This window comes from Ruditapes philippinarum, unplaced genomic scaffold, assembly GCF_026571515.1.
Source record: "Ruditapes philippinarum isolate M1 unplaced genomic scaffold, ASM2657151v2 ctg427_1_1_1_1, whole genome shotgun sequence".
Lineage (NCBI taxonomy): Eukaryota > Metazoa > Mollusca > Bivalvia > Venerida > Veneridae > Ruditapes > Ruditapes philippinarum.
Window position 1 is genome coordinate 151,969 of NW_026860379.1, and position 25,338 is coordinate 177,306.

Below are 25,338 nucleotides of genomic sequence, written 5' to 3' on the forward strand. Positions count from 1 at the left end.
TTCACCCAATAAGGCCTAAATTTGTAAACTTCTGATGAATGCCCATAAACAATCTTCAGCAGCGTTTGTTTAACCATTCCATAACTCATACGTAGTGCATTATGTGCTTCTACTAAATGGAGATCAATGAGTGAGTTAGTAAGATGTAAATACTAAAAAGTTTTACAGCTACAGGTGGTTTTATGTCCCTCCTTTTAGCTGTTAAAATTGTATTTTTCTCATTAGCATCAAACTGTTACTAACTTATGTATATAAATTATAAATATTGAATAAATACTTTCAACTTAGGTTGAAAGTGACACCTTGTTTATTTAGTATCAATTATATATTGTGAACAATCGATTAAACTGGTACTAAAGTTTATGAAATTTTCTACTTTTCAATATTTTTTTTATTTTGTCAATTATAAAACCAAAACAAGCAATCCCCCGCCGAGTACTGGTTATTATTAACACAACAACTGAAGACATAAGGCTTTATTTATATATTGATCATGGCATAAACAGTAATATTCTTTGAACTTGATAAATATTCAGGGCAATAACAGAGCCATAACTTTGTGTTAATTAGTAAAATCTGGAAATGCCAATGAGATGTATGCATACTACATAACTAATCAACGGCCATAAATCTGAGTTATAAGTATTTGACCAGAACAAGGCGACTATATGCACATCTCCTCTTAGTATCCCATAGTTTCATTGAATTCCAGCCAGTAGTAGCAGAGAAGTAGCGAGGAAACAAAAATATTTTTCTATATGGATACTGCATAACTAATCAAGGGCCATAACTAGTGTTGTCCCGATTGTCTCTGAAAATCGATAACTAATCGGATCACCCCAAAATCGGCAACAATCGATAGTCTTTTTTAACAATCGATTATTTTAATGTTCTACCACCGCTGAATTGCCTAGGGCGTAACACGTGGTCAAATAGAAGTTTCCCGACCAAATCTCTTTAATTCCAGAGGATCCTATAGTCTTTTTTGTTTGCCTTATCAAAAAAGAAATACAGGAAAAATATGGCTACTGGTTGGGGACCACCAAAACCGGACAACCACCAAACCCGGACGGCCCCGAAAATGCTTGATTTAGAATTTTCTTTGTTCAGTGGTTGTCAGTCACTTTTTAATCAACAATAAATGCATGTTTCTTCTATAATTAAGTAAATAAATTTATTTCAATCTCCGTAAATGGTAATATTTTAATGTCTATTTCAAGAATGTTGACGTTGAAATTTGGGGGTCAAGAAAGCAATGCCTGACCTCATATAACAACAATAATTATTTGCAAAGTAAACAATAGAATATCCAAAACTTCAGCATTTGCTGCTGAAATATTGTGTGTCATGTTAAAAATAAAAAAAAGAACACCAAAGCTTTCATCTGAATTAAATCAACGTTATTACATATCTGTCCGGACACATGGTACTGTAGTATGTACAATTTAGGTAATTTTGATACCCTCCTTGACGGGCCTCGGATATAAGTGTCAACATAATCAGAAAAAACAAACTAGTTTGTTAGTTATGAGAACCTAGCTGTCACAAAGTAGTATTACCTATTTGTGTTGTTTGTTTTGAATTCAAAGAGTAAATCTTACTTTAATCAATGAGACAAGAGCTTATTTATTCTCAAAATATGGTTACTACTGTATAAAATAATACATATAAGGATTAGTACCTTAAAAGAAAAAGGGCCAAAAAAAATTGCAAAACTTGATTATACTATCGGAAGACAATCGATTGTGGTGATCCGATTATCGATAGTGATTTTTGAGTCCGATACCCAACACTAGCCATAACTCTGAGTTAAAGGGTCTGACTGGAACAAGCCGACGATATGCACATCTCCTCTTGATATTGATGATTCCCATAAAGTTTCGTTGAATTCCAGCCAGTAGTTGCAGAGAACTACTCCGGAAACGATTTTTACTCATATGCATATTGCATAACTAATCAAGGGCCATAACTCTGAGTTAAAGTGTCTGACCGGAACAAGCTGACGATATGCGCATCTCCTCTTGATATTGATGATTCCCATAAAGTTTCGTTGAATTCCAGCCAGTAGTTGCAGAGAACTTCTCCGGAAACGAAATTCGGACGGACGGACAACGCCAAAACTATATCCCCCTCCCGATTCCATCGGCGGGGGATAACAATAATGACATGAATTCAGGCTGCTTTTTCCCTTCAAAACTTCAGCTATAAAATACAATAATGTTAAAATTTATAAAAAAAATTCTAATATGTTAAATATACTCACCAAATGCGTATTTAGACTGTGGACTAGCTGACTGTATTTTCCGTGGACGACCCTTCTGACGCTTCTCAGGTTTAGGATGACTATCTGAGAGGCTCTCTTCGTCTGTTCCCATAGTTGAGAAGAGTTTAAGTCGTTTCTTTGGAGGTAAGTTGCACTGTTGTAAACTATTCAAGTCGTCAAAATCCAGAAAATTTTCACCGAGCATACTTATTTTACGTCCTAGACGAATTTTGTCTTTCGTTGAAAGTTCTGAATCATTCTTTGGTTTTAATGGTTTTGCTTTTTCAAAAACAAACAGTTTATCCTTTTTCTTTTTCTTCACATCTATTCTTGCTATTCTAAAAATAGATGGCAAGGGCATTTCCCCTGGCCTCACTTTCAGATATGTTTCCCCTCTAGGGGAAATAGACAACCTGGGAACCATATTTGTTAGATAATCTACCTCAGCATTAAACACAGGGTCTATTATATTTTTATGTTTACTCCTAAAATGCAGGAGTTTCTTCTTATTTTTTCTCCTTCTGTGTTTACTTATTTCCATCCACATTTGAATAGCTGATGTTTTAACGCCAAGACTACTTCCACCACCGCTGGTGTCCGAGTCAAGGGAGCTAACTGACTGAGCTGGTTCCCTGCTACTGAAATCAGTTCCGATATCAGATTCTGGTTCCTGGTACATTCTTGGAGGCTGAAGAATACCATCTCCAGTATCTAAGTATTTGGATTTCACTTCGGCATTAGCTTTCTTACGCTTTGCTTTTTCTTTAACAAAACTGCCACTTGTATCAGACATCCACTCCTCGGACATCCCCTGCGACACTTCGCTTCTTATAGGACTACTCACCGGTAAACTTTGAGCTGCCAAAGATTCTATGGCATCTCTGACAGAAGTTTTGTTGTCACCAGACTCAGACCCAGGCTTTCTCTGCTGGATCTCTTTACCTTTTGGACTATTTTTTCTTTTACTTGGTTCGAGTGTGTGAGAATTTTTCGGCGGCCGTCCTCTACCACGTTTCTTTTTCTCCTCCCCTTCAGGGATAATTCGACTCTCTCGCCATTGCATCATGGGCTTAGATACCTCAACAGGTTGTTCATTTTCATTGTTCCCCAATTTCTCTTGAACAGTATTTGACTTTGTTCTATTCCCAGACCCTTTTGGTCTCCCTCTTGGGCGTTTTCCTTTTATCAAAGGCGGTCTTCCTCTTGGTTTAGGAACAGCCATTATTTGTTCCTGGGCTTCATTTAGATCACTGGAGATTTCCTTGATTTTATTCTTAGATCCCTTTGGTCTCCCTCTTTTTCTTTTAATGATCAATTCTTGATATTTCTGTTTGTATGGTGGAGTTTTTCCAGGGAAACATTTATATTGAGGTGATTTTCCAGGGAAAGATTTATATGCGGGAGATCTTATTGGAAATGGTTTGTAGGGTGGGGTTCGCCCGGCCATGTATTTGAAAGGTGGTGTTCTTCCAGGATGGTATTTGTATGGTGAAGACCGATAGGCTGGTGACCTGAATTGGGCTGACTTGTAAGCAGGTGAGGCAGTTATTTTATTCAATAGTTTAGTTCCATTTATCCCTTGTGCTGGAGTTTTTGTCTTATGTTTAGGGGGCCGCCCAGGTTTCCTTTTCACTGGAACAATGTCAGACATGTCTTTACCTTTGTCAAAGTCTGTAATCTCTGAATTTAAAGACAAAGGGTCAGACGCATTACTTTCAATAAACACACCAGTCACTATTTCTTTGGAAGCTACATTTTTGTCTTTATTAACTTCACTGTCAGTTTCTGTTTCATATTCAGACACAGAAGAATCTTGTGGGCAGGAATAAATATAGGTCGCTTCCGATGCTAAAGAATCTGAACTTGTCACACCAGACTGTAAATCACTGTTTACAACAGCATTAGGTGAAGGAAAAACAAAGTCATGTTTAGGATCAGAAACCTTTGAAACATTGTCATTTCTGTCAACTTTTTGAGATTTATGGACAAACATTTGATCTTTTCTTTCAGAGCTTGTATCCTGGCTTCTATCAGAACTTGTATCAATACTCCTTTCTGAACTAAACCCTTTACTTCTACCTCTTTTCTTTTTAGTTCGACCTTTCCGTTTAGAATGTGTCCCAGTCTGTATAGATACATTTTCAACACTTTTGATTTCAGAAGATTCTGACATGTCTCTATTATTGTCTGTTACTTCATTTTCATAATTATTCGTTATTTTATCAGAAGTTTCATAGTCTGAAATATTTTCATACTTTGTTTCTTCAAAATGAAATTCTTGAGGGCGTTCTTCACTTTGGTGAGCAGAGTTTTCAGATTGATCATTAATTCTCTCCTCACTATCATTGTTAATATCACTTATGCTTTTTTCCTCAATAGACAAACTATTAGTATTATTTTGATTTTCTTTCAAATTTGTTTTCTCATTTTCATGCTCTGATATGAGTTTATTCACATTTTCTTCTGCACTTGAATCACATTTCTCAAAACTTTCTTCCAACCTTAAAGTCAACGGATGTTCTTTATTCACTGAAGAATGCTCAATACTTTTCACTTCAATTTCACTTGCATCATTCTTTTTACTATTTTTACTCTTTTTAGAACTTTTTCTGCCTCTTTTCTTTTTATTTTTATCATATTTTGTGATATCAGCAATCATCATGACCTCATTACTTGTAATACTTTCACTATCATTTCCACTTATTAAATCACTAAATGTTTGGTCGTTTTCATGTACTACAGAATTATGTTTAACACTTTCTGTTACACTTGGATTCTTATTATTTCCAGAATGACTATTTTGATTTTTCTCATACAGAGTCTTCTTAACATTACAATAATCTTTGTGTAACGTCTCAGTTTCATCACAAACCGGTTTTGCACCAATTCGACTCAAATAATCAAACTTATCTTCAAGTCTTTGTTCTTTCTCTTCTTCAGTTGGTAATCTCCCTTTCTGAAGAAGGGTACTAGCCTTGTGACGCTGAAGAAACTTAGCACGATTTTTCTTTTTGGAGCAAGCATCTTTGGTTAAATCCATATTTAAATGTACACCATCTAAAACTGGGTAAGCCATTGAATTAGTGCTTGAAGTAAGCATATCACAAGGTGGTAATGAATTAAATGACACAGTAGCAGTTGCTGATGATATTGGAACACTTTTTGAGTAAACAATAACAGTTTCTGTTGATGAAATAACAGAGGTAGTGACTGAGGTTGAACTTAAACTCGCAGAAGCTGCCGCACATAAAATACTTGAAACAATTCCATTTTTCGAGTCAATAACTTGTTGTGAAGAAGAACATGCTGATACTTTAATAGAAGGAGCATTTAATAAGTACTGATGATTCAAAGCTAGATTTGGAGATTCATGACCATGGCCAGCTGGTGACCCTGTAAGAGACTGTATACCACTGTCTGGTGAAACATTTGGTGGAAAGTTTTCATGAAGATCATGATCATTACCTTCTATATGAAAACCACCAAAGTGATTTTCTTCATGTTTATCAGCAGGGAATAACAAATCTGGATTTTCAAGATCCGCTAAGTCTTCCTCAACATTTGAACAGGAATTCTTCACTTGACTTTTTACCTTTTTCTGACTTCCTTTCTTAGATTTACCCTTTTTTCTAGAATTTTTAGTTTTCGGTTTAGATTTTGAACTACTATTATCATCACTTATGTGATGGTCTTCTGCATTTGAATGATTTTCATCTTTTAAAACACCATGGTCTTCAGATAAATTATCATTTTTCTCCATTTCATTACAATTTGTATCAGAAAGTTCACATTTTAAATCCCCAGATTGCACATTTGTTAAGTGTTCACTTTCATCAGAGCTCATTAACAAGGGCTCTGAACACCCTTGTGAAGTATCAGTCATTTCACTATCACTTGCTTTATTTAAAGACTTTGTTTGCTTCGCTTCATGCTCTACATTTGAACTCCAATCACTCTCAGTCAAATCTGACACTTCTGAATCAACTTTTGGTTTTGGTTTGTACCTCTTTTTCTCATTTCCCCATGACCAAGGTTTCACTTTTCTTTTTCTCTTTTTCTTTTTCACATTAGCTAAAGGTTCTTTATCAGACTGCCCACTATCAGTGTTCTTTTTGGAAGACACAATTGCCTTTGACTTTGTGTTATCTTTCTTACTGACAGTGGCAGTGCTTTCTGAAGATGTATTACCTGAACCTTTCATTCTAAGCTTACAAGTTCTTTCTGGATATTTCTTAATCACTGAACTATCCTTATCAACCTTATGCTTATCAACTTTTCTGTGTATGGCATCTAATTTCGGCTTGCAAAAATTATGAGTTTTTGCATCACTATTTTCTTCACTGTCAGGCTTTTCATACTTTGTAACAACTTTAGGAGATAAAGGTGGCAATTTAGAACTTGATTTAGTTTGAGATTGTCTAGTCCTTTTAGCTGCATTCTTTAATCGTTTTGATTTAATCAAAGGCAATTTTCTCGTTGACTGCTCTTCATTTGTATCAGTAGAACTTTCAAAACATTCCTTGCTATTAATAGTAGGATCAGTCAATATTTCTCTTGATCTATGAAGCTTGTCACTATTGTCACTAGTCAAGTCACTGTCTGAGGTAAGTTTATCAATATCACTAACATCTGAAGTTTTTTCAAAGTTTGTTTTACTTGCATATTTGTTCAATGATAAATTTGTATCAATCAACTCACTTGGGTGAACTATTTCATTATCCCCTCTATGACTGCGTTTTTTCAGCGGTTTTGTACTTTCCTCTATTGAAACTCTTATTGGAGATTTCATTGATTCAAGATTTAAATCATCACCAATAGCTAGTATAGGTTCTCTTTTTAATTGTTCAAGTCCTGAATTTGATTCTGACTCCTTTGTTGGTTTCACAATGTTGGTTTGAGCAAATTTAGATTTAGCAATAAAATTCTTCTGAAGAGTTTTTGAAGGTTTTCCACTGACACTATTGGAATTTGAACTATCAATGTCAGTTGCATTTAAAGACACCCTAAGTTCTTTCATACACTGATACTTTTGCTTTGCTTTCATAACCACATCCGATTCATCAGAATCTGATGTAGTATCTTTGGCATTAGTTTCTTTCAAAGCTCTTCTGAATTTCTGAGACTTTGCAAAAGTTTTGAATATTGGGCGTCTTCTAGCTTTGCAAATTTCATTACTAACAACAATGTTTTTCATTGATTCTTCACTTTTAACAGAAGCAGAATCACTACGTTCATCCGGACTTTGGTTTTGAAGAAACTTTTCAAAAGAACTAAGAAAGTCAGAAGCTGCCTTTGCAGAAGCTTCTGGTGCACCATTTTGTAATACAGTGTTTTGATGTTCTTCGTGGTTAACTATGACTTCTGCACTAGCTTCTGAATATTCACTTTCACTTTCAGTAGTGGTTGAATTTTCTGAACTAGCTGGTATATCCACAGGAAAAACATCAAAAACATTTCTTTCAGCACTGCCTGATCTTGGCCTGTACTCCTGAAACTGTTTTGGAGTATCCTTTCCAATTTGTAAATCAACAATACTACTGCCTGAATCAGAGTTTTCTAAAGGATCACCTTTTGACTTTGGTGAAATACTCCCAAGGAACTCCTTATTATGGCTTTCTTTTGCAGGAGAAAATAGTAAATCATCAGAGTCAAAGTCTGATTTGTCTTTATCATCAAAACTATCTAAATCACTTTCTTTTGATTGTGAATTACCCATTCCCGTTTCTATGGCAGCAATTTCTAAATACTTTTTATTCGAAGTATCAACTATTACCCTATATTCACTAATGACAGTACTTCTGTTATTCTGTTTGTCACTTGAAGTTGACACTTCATTCACAGCCTTCACTTCATCATGTAGCTCTACTAACTTTTCAATGTTTTTATCACCTTTGCAGTTTGATTCTTCAAATTGCTTTGAATTTTTCTCACTATTATCTTTCTTATCTATCTCAAGTTTTTCAGGAACATGTTCTTTTTCCTCATTCTCTAATGGTGTTTGGGCTTTTAATTCATGTACTTTCTCTGCAGTGTCACTATCATTTAAAACATCAGACTGCAATTTAACAGAATTCTCTGAATCACTTTTAATTCCTTCTTTGTCTGATGATACAGCTTCAGGTGAAGTATTTCCTGATGATAAGTCACTTTCTACAGCACCTTTCGTTCTACTGTCAGCACTAATTGATACAATAGTCTCAGCTTTATTTTCTATGTCCTTTAGTTTTTCTGAACAATTAGCAAGTTTATCTTCACTTTCCGTTAGATTTTCACTGTTATTCTCTGACTTCTTAGAAGCATTTTCATTATCAACAGTACATGTGTCTTTGTTGTTACTTGAGTCATTTTTACTTACTACTACCGAGTCATTAAAAGTGCCTCGAATTTCGTTTGTATTGAGATCACTTTCTAAAGTACTTGTCCTTTCACTATGAGCTAATTCTGGATTTTCATGATTATCACATTCTGCTAAAAGTTCAGCTTTTGGTGAATTTGATTGGATAGTTTCTTCTTCTACTTGAGTAGTTGTAATCTCAGACTGGTCACACGATGGAAGACTTTCAGGCGACTCCGAGGTTTCACTGGTTACCTGAAATCATAAAGAAAAAGCAAAATGTAACAGATATTTTTTTGTCCCCACATGCCCTTGTTTTATTTTTTCATAATACCAAATCAATAAGTATGATGAAATAATATAAACAACATTAAAGCCACAAAAAAAGAAGAATATTTATTTTGATTTATTTCGGATCCACGGTTGACAATGCAGGATGGATCATATTGAACTCTGGTCAACTTCAAGGATATGCAGGCTAACCAGGCACTATACCACTAGCATTATTGACACTGGGATTAACAGAAGTACATATTCCTTAATTACCTTTACCCTTACAATGCTTAATATCTTAAATGGACTTGTCCTTATTTACATTCTGAACATTCTTAATTTCAAAATATACATTGACTGAATAGCAAACAGTGCAGGCCACGATCAGATGGAAAGAATGTGCTTGCAGATCTTTATCTGCACTGGTCACAGGAGTAAGTTCAGGTGTAGCCAACAGGGTAAGGGTAGTTGATGACACCTACAGAAAGTAAGAATATACTGTTGTAATCAAAAAGAAGTCAAAATCAGTAATACATACATGTAATTGTATATTATATGATATCATTTATAGAATTTTACCCATTATGCTATCTATAATGTCAAATGAAATTCAACCCCCCCCCCCCCACACCGGTCAATTCTATCTCAATTGTGTTATTCCCAAATTTTCAATAATTACAGAAATGCTAAACCCATACTCTTTAAAAAAAACTTTTAAAATCTATACTTATTATAAAAGCTAAGCATTTATTAATGATTATACCTAAAATAGTTTTCTCATTTTTCAAAACAAGCAAAATAATTTTTCTCTATTTTTTTCAGGAGATTTAAGAAATATTTTGAGCCAAAGTGGCTAAATTTAGTACAGAAAAATTTTTCTTGCAGATTAATCCCAAGAATAAAAATATATACAATTATTCAACACTTTTTAAATTTTAGGGTCTTCATTTTCTTCAATAAAAAAAAAAATAGGGAATGCTCCAACAAAAACATTGTGAAATATTGCTATTCATAATGCTAGTAAAACGTGTCACTAAAGGTAAAGGTATCTACATAGCATGTGTAAAATACAATCATAGCTTCGCTCCATCTATTAAATATAATGTTCAAAATGGCGTATCAACAAGTTTCACTCCAATCGCATAAATCATTTCAACAGAATGCTATTAATAATCATCCATGAAGCCAAACTATATGTGAATAAGGATCAACATTAGCATAAACTTTGTTCGGGTATAATTTTATGCGCATGACAGTCTTTCAACGCAACACTGTTCCATCTTTGCCTTATTAAGTTTATTGAGTTACGACAGGCTTGAAATGTTCGCCCAAAAATATATGTAATGTCATATTTGAAGTTTATCTTGCTTTTCTAGATAGTTCTAATTAACATATTAATGTTTATTATACTTTTCAATATTTCAAAAAGAAACGCTGTCTTCAAACATCCATATTTTTTTGTTGTTGTTTGCCAAAATATACAAAACTGTTAGTCTCATTTGAGAACACGCCTTTTGTAAAAATGTTTTCTTTAATGGATTTCCTCCTTTTTAATCAGATTTACATGAAGTTTTCAGACACGTGATATCCCCAAATTAAAAATCTTAATGATAGTATTCAAATAATTTTCGCACACCCTGACTTTATTCGAAAATATTTGCATAATTGATAAATAGAACAGATGAAAAGACGCAGTAAAATAACACTTCAAGACATTCATCTTTATCATGTAGGTCACTTAACATATTAAACCAATTACCTTCATATCAATTATGACTTTGCAGATACACCCTATTTTACATCTACATGACTCTAACCTATGACCTTACATTTGAAGACTCTGCATCTATTAAACATAACACTGACAAGGGTGCCATAGTCACAAAATACGCCCGTTTACGAAAGCTTTAGATGGAGATGGGGGCATTATGGATAAGTGTTATCTAGCAAGCAAGTTTTTATTCTTGGCACTGTGTTGTCAAATGAACCTTAAAACAAATCAGTAGGGAAGATATGCACAGGATGTGTGACCTTGACCTTGGTCGCAGGGACCTGAATTTTATGCAAGGCACTCAGCCTCACAATGATGAACATTTGTGCCAAATTATATTGAAATCCCTCTATGCATGTAGAAGTTTTGCTCCAGACAAGCGTTTTTCTATGAGCTCTAACTGTGAACTTCACCTTTAACCTAGAGACTTGGCCCATGTGCAGGGTACTACGTCTCATGGTGGTGAACAATTCTATAAAGTAACATTAAAATTCCTCCATGCATGTAGAAAATATGCTCCGGACAACATCTGGATATTTAATCATCTCCAGTGACCTTGACCTTGCAAATATTAACCTAAATTAAATATGTCACACCTGTAGTCATGATAGTTACCATTTGTGCTACAAACCATCAATAAATGATGACTAAATGGTCCCTATACACATCTTCAAATTTTTATCTGAACTTTGACCTCTATGTGTAACCTTGACTTTGGTCGCAGGGATCTGAATTTTGCGTGCGACACTCAGCCTCACAATGGTGAACATTTGTGCCAAGTTATATTGAAATCCCCCTATGAATGTAGAAGTTTTGCTCCGGACAAGCGTTTTTCAATGAGCTCTAAGTGTGACCTTGACCTTTGACCTGGATCATGCATGGAGCAATACATATCATGGTGGTGAACATTTCCATAAAGTATTATAAAAATTCTTCCATACATGTAGGAGATATGCTCCAGACAAAATCTGGTTATTTCACCATCTTTAGTGACCTTGACCTTGCATATATTGACCTAAAGTACATGTGTCACAGCCGTAGTCATGATAATGACCATTTGTGTTACAATCCCTCAATAAATGATGATTAAATCGTCCCTATACACATCTTCATATTTTTATCTAAACTTTGACCTCTATGTGTGACCTTGACCTTGGCTACAGGGACCTGAATTTTGTGCGCGACACTCCGCCTCACAATGGTGAACATTTGTGCCAAGTTATATTGAAATCCCTCTATGCATGTGGAAGTTTTGCTCCGGACAAGCGTTTTTCAATGAGCTGTAAGTGTGACCTTGACCTTTGACCTAGTTCATGTCATAGGTGTTCGGCGCGTTGATTGGTCACTACCCCCGGACCAACCCCCCTCCCCCTCACCCACTCTACAACCCTCCTACCTCTCAAAACCATGTAAACTGTAGTATTTTTCATTTTAAACATGTTTTAATAGTTAGTACATGCTTTTAATTCAATTACCTTCATCTCCAACAAAAAATGATATAATATATATTTAGTAAAGGTATGCAACTCGCCGCTCATTTTTCAGCACTCATCTTAATATGAACTCCATAACTCCAACATTTTTTCACCAATTTTCAATTTCTTGGTACCAAATAGTAGGGAATTGATTACTCTTAAAGGAATTTAAGCTGTCATTACAATCATTTCAAGTTTTAAGAAGATATGTAATCTCAAAGTCACGGCAAGTGTAACTCGACAGAGATCTGACCGCTGGGTTTTTGTCAAAATTACCCGACTAAACTGCAGTTTATTCAAAATGAATGAATATTATTTTGTATTGCGCATATAAATATGATCAAATTATATTATTATTTGTAATAACTGTTCAATCAAAACATCATATAAAACTATAACGAACCGTTTTTCAGATTTGTTAAATTCTCCATCCAAAATGAAAGTACACATGTATACACGGATGCATTAGTATGGAGTATTTTCATTGGGCGTGTGAAAACCTTTGACCAATGAAAATACTCCGTACAAAAAATACAGAGGAGAGCACTCTGCAGAACAATTACTTTCATTTAGATTTGGAATTTGACATATCGGAAAACGGTTAGTTATAGTTTTATATGACGTTTTGATTGAACAGTTATAACAAATAATAATATAATTTGATCATATTTATATGCGCAATACAAAATAATATTCATTCATTTTGAATAAACTGCAGTTTAGTCGGGTAATTTTGACAAAAACCCAGCGGTCAGATCTCTGTCGAGTTACACTTGCGGTGACTTCGAGATTACATATCTTCTTAAAACTTGAAATGATTGTAATGACAGCTTAAATTCCTTTAAGAGTAATCAATTCCCTACTATTTGGTACCAAGATATTGAAAATTGGTGAAAAAATGTTGGAGTTATGGAGTTCATATTAAGATGAGTGCTGAAAAATGAGCGGCGAGTTGCATACCTTTACTAAATATATATTATATCATTTTTTTATTTTTTGTTGGAGATGAAGGTAATTGAATTAAAAGCATGTACTAACTATTAAAACATGTTTAAAATGAAAAATACTACAGTTTACATGGTTTTGAGAGGTAGGAGGGTTGTAGACAGACTTCCCGAAAGTTGAAAAAAACTGTCAGACATTCGGTCTGACAAACCATGAAAATCTGTCGGTCCGAAACAAAATCTGTCGGACCAAATAAAATTGATCAAAATAAAAGAAAAACTTGTGTTTGTATTTCTAAGACACTTTTTGTTTTTTATTTTTTCGCCGTAAAAATCTGCACAATCCGTACAGCGCATTTTCATCTCCTCCCTGTCATACACCAATGATTCATGGTTCTGCTTTCATTTTTCATTAAATTTTGTCTCAGGTCTAATATTTTCATCATTTTACTGCTTTTCTGTGCACTCTTCTGACGTAGATTTTCGGTTTTTCCAAGGTTTGGAACCTTTAGCGACGCCATTTTGTATACATGCGGCTTGGATAAAAGCCGGACAGTCGGACCGATCCGGAATAAAAAATTGTCAGACCTGATCAAAATTTATCGGACATGTCCGTCGGACCGACATATTTCGGGAAGTCTGTGTAGAGTGGGTGAGGGGGAGGGGGGTTGGTCCGGGGGTAGTGACCAATGAACGCGCCGAACACCTATGGTTCATGTGCGTGACATGGCTTCTTATAATGGTGAACATTTCTATGAAATTTCATTAAAATCCCTCCATGCGTGTAGGAGATATGCTCCGGACAAAATCTGGATATTTCATCATCTTTAGTGACCTTGACCTTGTATATATTGACCTAAATTATATGTATCACAGCCATAGTCTTGATAATGACCATTTGTGTTACAATCCCTCAATAAATGATGACTAAATGGTCCATATACACATCTTCATATTTTTATCTGAACTTTGACCTCTATGTGTGACCTTGACCTTGGCTGCAAGGACCTGAATCTTGCGCGCGACACTCCGCCTCACAATGGTGAACATTTGTGCCAAGTAATATTGAAATCCCTCTATACATGTGGAAGTTTTGCTCCGGACAAGCATTTTTCAATGAGCTCTAAGTGTGACCTTGACCTTTGACCTAGAGACCTGGTTCATGTGCGCGACACTGCTCCTCATAGTGGTGAACATTTCTATGAAGTTTAATTAAAATCCCTCCATACATGTAGGAGATATGCTCCGGACAAAATTGGACGCCGCCCGCCCACCAGACCGCCGCCCGCCAGGGGCGTTCCCATAATACGTCCCGTTTTTCAAACGGGCATATAAAAATTCTGAACTTATCGCCGCCCGCCCGCCAGACCGCCGCCCGCCAGGGGCGTTCCCATAATACGTCCCGTTTTTCAAACGGGCGTATAAAAATTCTGAACTTATGTTTGTTTGTTCATTTTTCTGATTTTTGCACCAATTTTTGGTCATATTTCAGGTTAATCCACCAGAACCGGCTTCCCTGAATAACTAACCAGTAATTACCAATTTCACCGCAAGTGACCAACAACTAGTCTCAAATGATTTATGTATCAGCGTTGAGACAACAATAACCATTGGCCTCGATGTCCGAGATCTATTGTCACACAGAAATTATTCCTCACCTGGGAATCAAACCAGCGACCTCTAGAATACTTCTCCAATGCTTTCCTTATCTGGCTAAGTGGGCCAGCTATAGGATATCAATCTGATCAACCAATAGTAAAGAGCCTTGTAAGACCTATATTGGAGGTTGGTAGTTTAATAATTCGACCTATAATCTGCTGGAATTGAAAGTGATCAGCCTTTGCCAAAAATGTGTTAAAAAAATTGATGCGAAAACCAGAAAAACAAACACACATAAGTTCGGAATTTTGCAGTAATGAGCAAAGCTACCTGCACTAGGGTTGTAATGATATACCAACCTAACTAATTGGAGTATAGGCTTGAGCCAGGCTCTGGTGGCATGCACTAAGGGATGCTATAATTGCCGCCAGCATTCAAAATCTATATATAGCTACGTCCTTGACTAAAATGTATGATTTTGATTGGGGGAATCGAAAAAAAAGATCAGTCTTCACCAACTGGTTGAACAATTTTTGAATTTTGATATTGAAATCCTGTAAACATTAAGGGATTGCTCCAAATCAAAAGCTTGTCTAATGTGTCACTTCATAATAATGTTTTTATTTTCTTATTAAAATCAATACCTCAAAACATATGTGCCCATAACTTGAATCAATATTTCTTTATTTTATTGTTTAATACAACATTGTACTTTGCAACCGTATCAAAAGCACAAAATGTGCAATTGTTGCAAAGAAAATGCGCAAAATGTGCAATTATTGGAGAATGTAATCAATTTTTGATTTGATTATGTTAGATATATTTTCTTGAATGAAGATTTTTAATAATTTCATATAATAATGTAACGCAATAATATCCTATGTTATTTTTGCCTTAACCTGTTGCATTTATTAAATGGACTTGAACCAGCTTCCAGTTTTTTATATTTGTCCACTATATCAAGATGACAAATTTGGAGTCAGTTAGCCAACAGTATAAAGCCTGGTCAGACAGCACAAAGACCTCAGGTGCCCTTCCATGCATTACTGAAGACACGGACATGCACCCTAGTAGAACCACCATTATTGAGGTATTCACTAAGATGGGGAAAAAACCTCATTCAAATTAAGACGAAATTTAAACCAAGATCAATAAACAGTAAATCCATGATAAAATTTATGTTAATTATCTTATACATGTATAAACATATTTTTACATCAACATAAATTGAACATCTGGAGCAGCCCTTGTTAGCTTTATCATTTCTGTTAACAAACTGGAGCTAAATTTTACAATACTTAATATATTCAATATGAGTATTCTGATTATGTCAACCTTTACAATGCACACTGATACACTGCTAAATATCTTAAAAGGACTTTTCCATCTTTAAACCTGTACAAGATCATTCATCATTTTTTACTTGTCTTGAGAAAGACCAAAATTCCAACTACTTGGAGCTTCTCTGTTCTATAATTATCCGGTATCAAACAACTGATCAACCCTTCAAGAATTCAAACTTTCCAACCCGAAGGTCGAACCAAGCAAAAGAACCAAAAGCAAGTAATTCAAAGTAGCTGCTCATAACCGCTGGATCGCCAGATTAAATTCCATTATCCGCTGATATGACTTTACAAATGCATGCATCATTGCAAAAAGAGATAGAAACCAAAAGTGATTAGCTTTTGCCACCAGTAAAAATTATTCAAAAGATCAGATGACATTTGTAAAGTTTTCAAGTATATCTTCACTGCTGAATGAATTTTGTTTAAAAAGTGAAGCTAAATTCAAATATTTGTGTATAGAATATACCGCATTAGTGAATTTAGTCACTAATAACAAAATTATTTGACTAATCTCAAATAAGAGACCAAATAAAATATTGACATAAGCAATGTGCTCGATTATTTCCATTGGTTTTTTCAGATTTCTATTTAAAAAAAAAAAAACATGTTTGGTATCATATTACTGCATGTCATATACGACTGCTCTAAACATGGCTTGACTCCTCTGACATGACGTCTTCTAACATTTCAAAGTTGCATTAATTTTTGTAATAACAAGATTATCTAAAATTGGTCATGATAATGTTTTAACAAAACTTAAATCTTTCAACCCTTTGAAAATATGCCTCTAAATAACAAAGCCAGTGCAGTAAAACTGTTGTACTGTTGGTAGTTTAATTCAATCTATAACCTGCTAGAATTCAAAGTGATCAGCCTTTGCCAAAAGTGTGTTAAAATTGGTGCAAAAACCTGAAATACTAACAAACGTAGAGTAAAGAGCAAAGCTTAGACCTGACACATCTGTGCAGTCTGACCAGGCTATGTGTTATTGTTTGCAAGGATTTTTTTGGGCTTATATTATAGCCGATATTCGGTCATATTCCCAATAGACTTAATCCGGAATTAAGACTATTTTGTGTTTTCCCAGCTAATTCGTAGTTACAAACAAGCTTTTACAGTTACAGCTTTGAAATTAAGCACATCAGGTTGACTGATCTATTGTGACGGGTAGTGCAGCATGAAGCTAGAACGGTAAAAAATTGTAAAAAAATCTACCGACAGATTAGCTGGGAAAAACCCACATTTGCTGAGTACCGGACAACATCTATTGAAAATACAATGTAGTATATTATTTTCCCACAGGAAAAAAAAAGTTACCAAAGTTACAAAATATAATTATTTATTATTATTATATGATCTAAATATATCTGCAATCTCATTGGTCCAAACAGTAGTCAACAGAACTTTTTATAAAATCATATTTACTGGGTGTAGTATCATATTCACTGGCTGAATTGGATTTTCCCAGTCTAAAAATAGATTGAGACTCATATTCAATGATCATACACCGTAGACTGTTAAATACGCGTGTAACTTAAAAAATAATTGTTGCTTTTTGTTCTTTATGGCATATTTCTCGATTAAAATATCAATACATTACCATTTTACTTAAAGGCTACACCGCAATGTTGAGTATAAACTTTAATTACTTTTGTATGCGCAGCGTTCGTGAAGACGTTGCACGCCTAACACGCGCTTCAACAAGGCAAAATTTGTACATGTATATAAGGTTGTACTTTTTGTATTTTTTTTTATTTCTTAGCCTATTCATATAATAAAACAATTATTGACTAGTGAGCCATTGAATATGATGTGATATTCGCTATCGCCTCGGTCAATATGTCATCTGCCGGTGAATATCACATCATATTCAATGGCTCACTAGTCAATAATTGTATAATATTAAATAAAAAATTCTTTGAATCTTGGAAAAAATAAGGGTTTCTTCAATGTTATAAATTATTTTCAACGAAAAAATTTTGATATTACACATTGTGGAGATAAGACTTCTGGACACCTAACCGCCATTTCAAATGTAAAATGAACACTCTCAACTTGCAATAAAATTAGTGTAAACATTGCACATACAATGTCACATAATCCTTATCAATAATCATAATCAAATAATTTTGTGGTAGTACAATGAATGTCCCAAAATACACTGCTTTGTGAATAGTACAATTATTACCCAACAATTTCACTTAAATGCACCCACGTAAGATTAAAATTTATTGAAAGCGGTTCAGTTCTCTGCACCTTGTGTTAATATAGGAACATATACAAGCATTCCATTAAAAACTATTGATAGCAACTAATATGGATTACGCGAAACGCAAATTTGAATAATATTGATGGGGAAAATATGAATAAAACTTTCCACATTAACATTGAATGAAATAAAAATAACTGAACTTTCGACATTAAAATTGAAAGGTATCACAACACGCCTTAATCCATCCCCTTATTGATTGATCAATACACGTAACTTGCACTGCTTTATCAACAATCTAATTTTAGATCTACCAGTCTATTATATATATCAAAATAAAACACAATGAAGAGGCAGAGACTTTGAATTAATGGTATTAACTTAAATGGAATTTACTCCCAAGCACACAGCAGAATCCAAAATTTGCATCCTTTAGTTTTGATTGCATCTGATTGCAGTGGTAAACGTAAGTTAACTGCCCATGCCCCCCTGGAATCCAATAAAGCAGAACTCAACATTCAAACATGAACATTGCTTTATTTTTAGAATTCATGGAGAAATTGGCAGCATAAGGCAGGCAGCATAAGGGCTGCAAAAACATTTTGGTCTATGTGGCTTCATAGTGATGGTATTGGTATGTCAAAATTTTCATATTTGAGCAATTGCATATTTTTGAGTACACTTTAATAAAAATTTATTGACCTTAATCTGATGGCAAGAATACAATATGGAGTAAATTAACATTAAGTTTTTACATGAACTTCAATGTTCAAGGGTAATTTTGTATCATACATATATATATATATATATTTTCAAAAATACTTTCAAATTTCAAAGGTTAGCCTTTTACGCTGAATGTTACCTTCACAGTCAAATTATGTACTTCTTTCATAAACAAGAATCCCCGCAGTCATTTTTTTAAAAATCCTTGACAGTATGCAGTTATCCTTGACAGAATGCAGAAATCTTTTTATTCACACTTCCAAGAATCACTACTTATAAATACTAAATTCACAAGTAAATTCACAGATAATCAAATATCAGTTCAATCAATTCTATATCCATTAGAAGTATTCAACCCCTCCCGATTTGATGTTACTACAAATATACCCATTAAAAATTAACAACACCCTTTTTAAGCCACTAAAAAAATGTCTTCAATATGTTTTATTAAGAGCAAATTTTTCTCAACCGAAACTGGTTTAAATGGGCGAAGCAAGTCGCAACCAAAACTTTAAATTAACGAAGTTAAGCTTCATAAAAAATATTAATCATTTTACCTTTTTTGTATACAGAAGATGCTATCTATGCTTGGTTATTAAGCGGGTTATCTGCATCGTGTAAGCATTCAAATATAGCGAGCATAATTTATGTCAAATTTTCACAAAGATCCAAATTTTTTATGACTCCAAATTGAACTTTATATGAGAAAATTTTACGTTTTCTAATTTAACGAAAAACGTGTAAATAATATTTCCATCTTCTCCGGTTGTTAAAACTTATAAATTTACATGCTGAACTACAAAAAATGTATTTGTATTGGTTTTTTCATGACGTGTACATTTCAATAACTCTTGGTACGCTACAATTGAATTTTCTACCCGATAGATCAAAATACTTTGCTAGTACATATCAGTTAACAAACCTTGAAAGGAGTGATTTTTTAAAATAAATCGGCTTTTGCATTTTTCTATTTTTAAACCCTTTACCTATCACTTAACATAGATTTTTTTTATCAGCAGCAACCTCAGCGTTTCAGGGATGTCCCTATTTCAAATATTAAAATACAGTTATGATTTAAAGTTTTTTTCTCTGGGAAAAATAAAAGCTGACAACTTCACAATATGATTATATTACTTTACAGTAAATAATTTACCTTTCACACCCAGTCCATTAGTTCAAGTTGAACAAAATTTTACCATTAATGCTATTTAAAGAGCCAAAAATCATACATTTTAAAGAGCCTATTACCTTTTCTAATTTTTCTACCCTGATAAACTGGAACGCAAAATTGACAAAACGGGCCCATTTGAAATATTGATCAAACCTATACAAGGAATTTTTATTGACCCCCGATGTTGAAAAGTCACCTTTCACATAAATAATTGACCTTAAATGAATAAAGAAATACCTTACGAGTTCACCATTGCACTATCATGCAAGTCGATAATGACTGCATCTTTATATAATATATTTTTTTTTTTAATTTATATAAAAAAACTGTTGAATTACATGAAAAACAAGAGCTGTCTGTAGGACAGCACGCTCGACTATTCTAAGTGCTTGATAGTAAAAGAGCCTTGATAAATGTTAAATTTTTTTAAGTTCACAAAAGGGCTATTTTTTTTTTTATAAATTCATGTTATAGGCCTTAGAGAGAGTCTAATTATAACAGAATTGGCTGACTATTCGGAAGGTAATGTCACAAGGTTTTTTTTATTGAGTATAATAATAATAATTATCTATGAATACATAAATTTGACAGAAAAAGGTAGAAAAGCTTGTTATTAAGATGTTTTATCAAGTAAATCACTGTTTTATTATTATGAATGCATAAAGTTGTCCCAAAAAAGGCACAAACCCTTCAGTAGTTAACTTATTGAGATAACAGCTTACAAGCAAAACTTTACCATGAATTTCTAAGTTGAAAAAGGGGAGAAAAATCAGCCTAAATGCAAGATAGAATTATGGATCTTTGTCAGTGACCTAAAATTATGACCCTAAATGCATATGTGAAGTTTAAATAAATATCTTTAATAGTTATTGAGATATGTAAAACTTGCATGTAAACATTAACCAAGAGACTAAGTAGAAAAGGGGATATGAATCAGCCTTAATGCAAGATAGAGTTATGGAACTTGGTCAGTGACATACAATTATGACCCTCCAATTATGACCCTAAGTGCATGTGTAAAGTTTCAAGTAAATATCTTTGAAGACCTTTAACCTTTAACCAAAATTTCTAAGTTTCAAAGGGGCAAATAATTATGCAAATATTGCAGACACGAGTTATGCAATTTTGCAAACTGATGTACATTGTTACTATAAATAAGTATTTTAAATTTCAATTGAATATCTCAAGCAATAATCGAGATATTTGACTTTACAAAAAAAATTTAACCAAAATTTCTAAGTTCCAAAGGGGCATAATTCTGTCAATATGGTAGACAGAGTTATCTTACTTGTCAATCTGATGTACATTGTTACTATAAATAAGTATTGTAAGTTTCAATTGAATATCTCAAGCAATAATTGAGATATTTGACTTTACAAAAAACTCTTAACCAAAATTTCTAAGTTAAAAAGGGGCATAATTCTGTCAATATTGTAGGCAGAGTTATCCAACTTGTCAATCTGATGTACATTGTTACTATAAATAAGTATTGTAAGTTTCAATTGAATATCTCAAGCAATAATTGAGATATTTGACTTTACAAAAAACTTTAAACCAAAATTTCTAAGTTAAAAAGGGGCATAATTCTGTCAATATTGTAGGCAGAGTTATCCAACTTGTCAATCTGATGTACATTGTTACTATAAATAAGTATTGTAAGTTTCAATTGAATATCTCAAGCAATAATTGAGATATTTGACTTTACAAAAAACTTTAACCAAAATTTCTAAGTTAAAAAGGGGCATAATTCTGTCAATATTGTAGGCAGAGTTATCCAACTTGTCAATCTGATGTACCTTGTTACTATAAATAAGTATTGTAAGTTTCAATTGAATATCTCAAGTAATAATTGAGATATTTGACTTTACAAAAAACTTTAACCAACGCAGACGCCGACGCGGACGCTGACGCCGACGCCGGGGCGACTACAATAGCTCTCATATTCTTCGAATAGTCGAGCTAAAAACCTGTTCAATAACACGAATAACAAGTATTAAATTTTGTTCTTCATTTAAAACACATTTAAAAAACTTATTGCTTAAAGGGATATAATCAATACTCTTTAAATCATATTTTTTTCTGGGCAAATGGAGTTACTTCCCTTTGACTCAGTTGACAAGTATTGAGTTAGGTGACACTCTTCAAACTTTTTTAGTAGTGCCAGTCTAACCTTTGGCAAGTAAGATTTTGTATTTTGTCAAGAAATTTTCAAGAATTTTTTATTTTTTAATAACGACTATATTAAGCTTTGCTAGTACAAACTAAAAGTCCCCCGAGCTTTAATTATTTCATACAGCATGAATGGCCTCTTCCTGGCCATTTTGGGAAAAGCTACTTTGTCCAGTTTGGGAAAATTGCACTAGGTTTGGTTTTAGGTTGCACCAACATAGAAAAGTTCTTTTGGTGACTTTCCAGCTTTGCTGGTGGAGAAAGACCTCAGAGACCTGGTGTCCATTTTAGCACTCTTTCAGACATGAACAGGCACTTCAGTAGAACCACCGCTGTTCTGTATGTTTGTTTGATTAGGTTTTACGTCACACAGACGCAGTATATGTCACATTCCAGCTTTTCTGGTGGAGGAAGACCTAAGGCGCCCTTCCGTGAATTATTTCAGGCACCGGAGTAGAACCATCGAGGTTCCGTAAGCTAGCTGGATAGCTTCCTAACATGAAAGAATCCAAAGTCCCTGTCGGGATTTGAACCCACAGCCGTGAGGGGCAAGTGGTTTGAAGTCAACAACCTTAACCACTCGGCCACGGACGCCCAGCTGTTCTGTAAGCTAGGGAACTTTATAATAAGCATAATTGCCATTGGGAAGTCTGACAAATGATGACAAATTAGAAAAAAGATCTGTACATATACATGGTCACATCAATAGCTTCATAACTGGTAAAGTAAGAATCCTTCCAATTCTTTTACTACAATTTCATTTCATTCCATTCTATGGCAGCTAAATTTTATAACACAGATTCCCCTAAATATATACAATTTTTGATGTCTCAATTCCTTCCCAAAGAAATTTTTTTCCTTCCCCAAGAAATTGAATTTTTAATGTTTTTTCTCATTTCTACCTAGATAAATACTGACAAAATGTGCTTGTTACCTTTCAATGTATTGGAACAGGTAATTGTTAGTTAATAATATGTTTAAAAAAATATATTGCTGGTGAAAATAAACACAAGTATAGTTTGCAAATTCCCTCAAGCAGATATATTTGATAACAGTATATTCTATGGCCCATCTAATTAAGAAACATAAATCCCTCTCTCTTACCTCTGATATGGAGTCTGTATGTCTATCTTTCTTCTCTCCGGCATCAGCCTCTATGTTTTCAGCTCCTACAGCAGAACTACCATCAGTACCAACTTCTTCTGGATGTTTAGATCTTTCCTCTGGCCAATCTCTTCTATAGTCTTAGACTGAGTGTCTACAATTTCATCTATAATCATCATTATCCAATTTATCAATGTTTCTAACATCTTTCTCTGAGACCTCAGTTGTCTCAGGGACCTGTTCCAACTTTCCCTCAATCTCTGATTTTTCTGAGTCTAAATATTACATCTAAAACATCTTGTTTTTTTTCACTGGTTCTGACTTGTCAGACATTTCAAAAACAGCTCCTTGTTCTTCTTGTAGTTTAGGTATGTTAATTTCATCTAATTTTTCATCGTTTAGAGAATGTTCAGTATTTTTCAACAGAATCTACCTGTAATGTATTTGGTTTTTTCAAAACTTTTTTCTTCTGCGTTTTTCAATGGTTGAAAGATTCTTTTTTGGTTTCTCAACAGTTATTAGATCATTTGGTTCTTCATCAGTTAATGGATTATCTGGTTTTAAAGAACTTTCCGGTTTTTTCTGTTGTTTCAATGCTAACTTCTTTTGAACCTTCTATTTTTTCAGCACCAACTTGTTCATCTGTGTTTTCAGTGTTTATAGATTCTTTTGAATCTTCTGGTTTTACATTTTCTGGAACTTCTGTAATTTCAGCAATTAAAGGATCATTTTGTTTATCATCAGTTATTTGCTGCTGTTCTTCTTCAATATTGGCAGTGATATTTGTTTTTTCATTAGAACAGTCTTTGGCTTCATTAATAGAGGTTGTGTTTCCAGGTTGTTCCACAGAATCAACTACCTTTTCAGTACAAGTTGGCTGGTCTTGTTTTCCCAGGTTTGCAGAGCATTCTAATATTTCAATGATGGCCACTTCTTCTTTATTTTCAAGGGATACTGATGCTTCGGGTTTAATTTTTAGGTTTTTGGAATTCTTCTTCAATTAAATCATCTCACTGCATTCTTTTGAATGCCCTGAAATTTTCATTTAAATGTTTTGTGATTAAAGGGCCTTTCTACAATTAAAAAAAAAGATGAATTTTTCTTTTTTTACTTTTCTCAGTTTCAGTGTCTGTTTGTAACTGTTGATTAACATCAGCTCTGTTCTCAATCTCTTCTGTAGTAGCAGAACTGTCACCAGTCTCATATTGATTTACTTCAGCATCTTGTTTCTCAACTAATGTTTTAAATTCAACTTTATCAAATGTTTGTAGTTTGTTATTCTTTCCAGATTCATTTTCAATCTCAGCCTTGTCTTTTTCTAGAATTTCAGGTGTAGAAGCATATGAGACATCCTTGACAACATTTGGAAGCACCATATCATCTTCTGGTTCTACTAATACTTCTGAACTCTCATTTTCCACATTTTGAATCATTTTCTTTTCAGAAGACTCTCCAGAAGCTACAGCACCATCTTTTACAACACTTGGTAGCACCTGATTCTCTTCTGACTCCACTGAACTCTCAGCCTTCTCATTGACATCATTTTGTAGCTCTTTGATCTCTCCTTTGTCACTCTCTTTAATTTCTATGTGTTTTTCATCTGTCTGGGGTACAGGAGACTCCTTATTCTCCTCTGGTAAGTGATTCAGGTCAGCAAAGGCTTCCGTAGAACTCATTTTCACTCTAGATCAGCCTTACTGCCATCTCTTTAACATCATCCTGAAAAAATATATATAAATTAATATTTTATAAAACCAAAACCTGAAACTTTCATTTACACACAATATGTTACTCATGGAATATTTTTTTGAAAATTTCTTAAAACCCCTTATTTTTCATTATTAACAAAACTAAAAAGAAAAAGTTTTAAATGATTGGGACATTTTGTCACACGGACAAGAAACCCGTTAATGGGCCATATTGGAAAAACATTTAGCTTTAAACAGGTAACCCATAG

General features: G+C 33.9%; 1 protein-coding gene across 1 annotated transcript in view; it reads right to left on the reverse strand.

Annotated features, from left to right (window-relative positions):
• Nucleotides 1-25,057, reverse strand: part of LOC132759835 (uncharacterized) — an 80,737-nt gene extending 55,680 nt beyond the window's left edge. The window contains exons 1-4 of the mRNA XM_060751695.1: nucleotides 24,493-25,057; nucleotides 23,994-24,290; nucleotides 23,382-23,521; nucleotides 2,264-8,852 (exon numbers count right to left, since the gene is read on the reverse strand). Of these exons, the coding sequence (XP_060607678.1) occupies nucleotides 2,264-8,852; nucleotides 23,382-23,521; nucleotides 23,994-24,290; nucleotides 24,493-25,057 (7,591 nt within the window). The remainder of the gene's footprint in view (nucleotides 1-2,263; nucleotides 8,853-23,381; nucleotides 23,522-23,993; nucleotides 24,291-24,492) is intronic.
• Nucleotides 25,058-25,338: the final 281 nt, after the last annotated feature.